Here is a 5,183-nt window from a genome sequence, read left to right as displayed (position 1 = left end):
ATCTCATTCTTCGCATAAGTAGCTTTGACTAGAAGCCTCCTTGCATTCTTTCCCTTGAAACGCAGCGCAAAATTCGCAGCGACGTGCCTAATACAGAATGTACGATAAGCATATGGTGGAGCCCATCCTCCATCAGGTGCCTCTAAGGCGGCCTTGATGCTGTTGTGCCTATCTGATGTCACGAGAATGCCAAGTTGAGGAGTCATGTGCTACCGTAAATGAGTCAGGAAAAACGACCATGTCTTCGCATTTTCACCCTCTATTGGGGCAAAAGCAATGGGAACGTTATTAGAATTTCCATCCTAAACAATTGCAACCAGTAAAGTTTTCTCATATTTGCCATACAAGTGGGTTCCATCAATATTGACCAATGGCTTACAATACTTGAATGCATCGATGCACGATGGGAACAACCAAAAAAGTCGGTGGAAAAACACTGATTACCCATCAATCTGACCTCCAACTCGCATAAGACTTGTGTTCAGAACTGTAATACTATCTGGCATCGTTATCTGCACACCAAGTACCTACCTTGGCAACTCATTATAGGATTCCTCCCAGTCCCTATATATCTGTGCGATGACCTTCAGCTTAGCCAGCCAAATCCTTTTGTACATAGGTCTAAACCCAAAATGTGCCTCTGTCGTATTTTGCAGTACCTTGATGGACACAGCTGCATCAGCTCTGATCATAGGAAGGATAAAAGTAGATATCATATGATAGTCAAGCTTCCTGTGATTAGTGGATATCGAGGTGGCCAAACATGTATGAGGTCCGTTATACCGTCTGACCTCCCTTATACCCTTACATTACCGTTGAGTGATCCAAATCGACCATCTGCAGCTGTTTCCGAACTCCTTACACTTTTTGTAGTAGTTAGCATGGTCCAATTCTAAGACTTTGTACTCAACCCCCCGATGGATACTATAAGTCTTCACACAGAATACAACTTGTTCTTTATTCTAAAACTATTGACCCACTTGAAACTCAGCTATACCTACAATGTCCTGTGAATCTCTGACCCCAAAATTGGATTCCACATCCGGGAACCCCTGACGTCTCATGGCATCTAAGTCTAGATTCAAAAAGTGCAGTGGATACTGTTGAGTTCCCGAACTCGATACTCTACCAGCCCTAACTAGAATACTCCTCCCTATGTCATCATTGTTTTCATCCTCAATCATGGTGGGCTTGACATCATCGTCATCCCCTAGCACGTCTTCCACCGCATTCGGTTCTCCAACCTCCCTAGAATGCGAGGTCATAACAGGAGTATTGATGTAAGCACCTACATCAGCAATTTCATCGCGGTGCAGATAGGTTGCGAAGGACAAAGAAGCCACTAAATCTCCTATAGATGCCATTACAAGTAGAGATGAAGACGCACCAACATGAGTTGAACTGGAGGCTGCTGCCATTAGTACTGATTGATAATTCTGGTTCGACTTTCCTGAACTAGAAACCACATCCACAAACTTGGCCAATGGATCAGGGATTCTTACTTTCGGAAACTGGCAATCACAATAAAATAAAACTTGCAGATCCTCGTCATTGTCTATCACAAACGAGTCGTACTTCACCCCATCGTGAACAACAGAAATTGGAATTCTATAATATAAAATCTCTATTCGTTTCATTCCATACAATCCCAATTTCTGTAGTACGGTATTCTGAAAATCAATAAGGCTCATAAAAGGTCTAATAAAGACACTCAACGGATCCTTATTAGTAAATTTTATACCCGCTCATATTTTTTTCTTAATCGTGCCTTTATAGTGCACAAGAACTAGAAAGCTTTCTTTACTAGCCATTGTGAATTCACCTTTCTTCAACTATCCACATTATGATCCTACTTATATAGGACTCGCTCCTTAAGTAAATCTCCTTAAGTAAATCGAATTAAGTCATTTCGATTTAATAACATTCATTTCTTTCCAAGTAAATCGAATCTAATAACTTCGATTTACCATGATGGACTATTGAGCATAAATTGAATAATATTGATTCGAATTACACGTATTACATTTCTCCCACATAAATCAAATTAGTTATATTCGAATTACATGCATAAACGTAAATCGAATCAATACGATTCGAATTATGAGTGTTGCTAGTAAATCGAATTTAGTAGCTTTGATATACATGAAACTAAGGTATATCGAATTAGTTTACTTCGATTTACATGAAATGAAGGTAAATCAAATTATATGGATTTAATTTACATAGATTTAGGGCATTCACGTCCTCTCTTTATATTTAGGACATTCATGTAAATTCTAAACCCTAATAGCTTGTTTATGTATTTTGCCCAAAATTTAAAGTGAACATGAAAATTTTTTAACCAAAACACAAGAAGCAAATGTTAGAAATTTTTTACAATAAACACAGAAATTTTGACTAATAACTTGGGTTAATTCACTTGTTCACTTAAACGAGTACAGAGAATTTAAATATTGTTTTGTGCATGCAACAATTCATTAATCAACAGTAGACCCTTAAATGGAACTCAGACTGTAGCAGATTAGTCGTTAGCCTATTGGGTTGGAAAATACTATAAACAACAAGAAAAACATATAAATTTTGTGAGAATAAATACAAAAATTAATTTTTTTTAAAAGTAAATCACATTAATTTTTGAAGGAAAACATAAGAATCAAATACTTGATTTTTTTCAAGATAAACACAAGTTTTGGGGCATGAGATATTGGAAGCAATGCTATAATATTTTAAGACAAACACAAATTTTATGACAATAAATAGAAGAATTTATGCATTATTCAAATTATATTTGTGTTATTTAACTAAAATTTATATGTTTTCTTTTTTTATTATTCAACTAAAGTTTTTATATTACTTTTTATGTTATTCAACTAAAAAATATTTATAGTTAAACAATTTCATTTTCTTTAACTAAAATTTATGTGTTTTTATTCTGTTATTTATATGTAATGTTTTTGTGAAATTTAGCTTAAAAATTAATTTGTATAACTAACATCTATGTGTTTTTTTTCTTCCTCTGTTATTCAATCAAAATCTACATAATTTAAAATAATTCATGTGTTATTCAACTTAGATATTTGTATTCTTCAACTAAAATTTCTATTTTTTTTAACTAAAATGTCTATATTATTCTTTTGTGTCAACTAAAATATTTATATAATCCAAAATAATTTCTATGTTTTTCAACTAAAATATATATTTTTTCTTTTGTTATCACCAAAATAATTTCTATTGCTCCTCAGTTCATTTTCGTATTTGATGTCGTCTTCCCCTTATGTTACATTATAATCTTTGTTATAAGAATTTGTAGATGTATTTTCTTTTGAGGTGTCAAGTAGTTTACTTCCATTATGAGAGATTGAATACCAAATTAATTTTATTTCTTGAGCTAGCATTTCAAATAGACTAGCCTATAGGAGTAATTTTGAGGAGATGAAGAAGCTTCAAAGGCAAGTAGAGGCCATGAGCTACTTGCTAACGGGCACATCCAGGAGAGCATGAGCTCATGTGCTATACCAGTTTTGTTAGTTCTAAAGAAGGATGGAAGTTAGAAGATGTATGCGGATTTTCGTGCAGTAAACATGATTACGATAAAATATCATTATCCTATCCCTAGATTAGATGACATGCTTGATGAATTATATAGTGTATATATATCATCAAAATTAGAATGAAATCAGAGATGAATAGAAAACTACATTTAAAACAAAATATGGGATATATGAATGGTTAGTAATGCCTTTTGAGTTAACTAATGCACCTAGTACTTTCATGCATTTAATGAATTATGTTTTGTGAGACTTTTTGAAAAAAAAAATTTGCTGTTTATTTTGATAATATTCTCATTTATAAAACTTATTTGGATGATCACTTATTATATATCTCAATTGTTTTAGGGGTACTTTAGAAGAAAAAATTATATGTCAATCTTAAAATGTGCACATTTATATTAATAGAGTTGTGTTTCTTAATTTTTGTTGTGTGTACAAGAGGAACTGAGATTGATTATGAAAAAGTGAAGGCTATTCGTGAATGGCCAATGGCTCAAAATACTTCTAAAAAGTTTTCATGGTTGAGCTAGGTTCTACAGAAAATTTATAAAAGAATTTCTACTATTGTTGTTCCTATCGCAGAGGTCATAAAAAATGATGTTGGATTTAAATGGCAAAAATTACAAGAAATTGTATTTTATATCCTGAAAAAGTCAATATATTTTGCTCCTATTGGTATATGTGTTGTTTTTATGCAAGAATAGCAAGTCAATACCTACTTTAGTAAAAAGTTCAATTTAACTCAATGCAAATATTCAACTTATGATAAAGAGTTGTATGTAGAGCATTAAAGGTTTGACATTACCTGCTACCTAAAGTGTTCGTGATTCACACGGATCATAAATCCTAAAAGCACCTAAAAGTACAAGGTAAGATTAAAAGACATACTAATTTTTATGTCCCCACTCTTTATCTCTGGTTCTCAGTATCATGTCTTGTTATGTTCTCAAAACTAAATATAGTCTTAGAAACTTACTTGTTATGGAATCACATAGTAGTGGTTGGATGAGTTATTTTAGTGTACATAAGACTTTGGATATATTATCTAAAAAATTTTATTGGTCATATATTCAAAGGGATGTTGAAAAATTTTATACTAAATATTACATGTAAACAAGTTAAATCTTAATTATGGCCACATGGTCTGTATACCGCCTTACTCATTCCTGTGTATCTATGGATTGATATTTCTATAGATTTTGTTCTTGGTTTGTTTAGAATTAGGACGGATAGAGATAAAATTTTTGTTGTGGTAGATAGGTTTAGTAAAATTGATGATTTCATTGCATGTCATAAATTTGATGATGCAACAAATATCTGATCTATTCTTTAAGGAGGTTGTTCGTTTGCATGGTTTTCGTTATATGAAATTTCTAAGTCATTTTTAGAAAGTATTATGGAGTAAGTTGGAAACAAAATTGTTATACTCTACTACTTGTCATCTACGAAGTGAAAGTGATAAATAAAACGTTAGAAACCTTGTTGCATGCTATTGTTGGTAAATAGAACATTCTTCTATAGTTTTTTTTCCTTTTAAACTTATGTATGATTTTAATTCTTTAACTGTTTGGATTTATTTTCTTTGTCATTGAGTGAACTTGTTAATTTAGATGCAGAAGATAAAATTAAAAA

General features: G+C 32.2%; 1 protein-coding gene across 1 annotated transcript; it reads right to left on the bottom strand.

Moving 5' to 3' along the window:
- Window positions 260–1,691, bottom strand: LOC107611466. The gene is made up of 4 exons (XM_016313386.1): window positions 981–1,691; window positions 814–932; window positions 532–684; window positions 260–302 (listed from the first exon to the last, which is right to left on the bottom strand). The coding sequence occupies exons 1-4, from the start codon at window positions 1,689–1,691 to the stop codon at window positions 260–262; spliced, it is 1,026 nt and encodes a 341-aa protein (XP_016168872.1).

Source organism: Arachis ipaensis, chromosome B08, assembly GCF_000816755.2.
Source record: "Arachis ipaensis cultivar K30076 chromosome B08, Araip1.1, whole genome shotgun sequence".
Taxonomy (NCBI): Eukaryota; Viridiplantae; Streptophyta; class Magnoliopsida; order Fabales; family Fabaceae; genus Arachis; species Arachis ipaensis.
Note: the sequence above shows the minus strand (reverse complement) of the source record. Positions and strands in the feature narration are given on the sequence as shown.

Excerpts from the sequence above, each read along its gene's own strand:
- LOC107611466 (XM_016313386.1), bottom strand. The coding sequence starts at position 1,691 with ATGAGCCTTATTGATTTTCAGAATACCGTACTACAGAAATTGGGATTG. Across the intron at positions 933-980 it reads TAGGTATAGCTGAGTTTCAA|ACTTATAGTATCCATCGGGG; the intron begins GTGGGTCAATAG and ends TTCTGTGTGAAG. Across the intron at positions 303-531 it reads TCCTATAATGAGTTGCCAAG|GATGGAAATTCTAATAACGT; the intron begins GTAGGTACTTGG and ends GCAATTGTTTAG.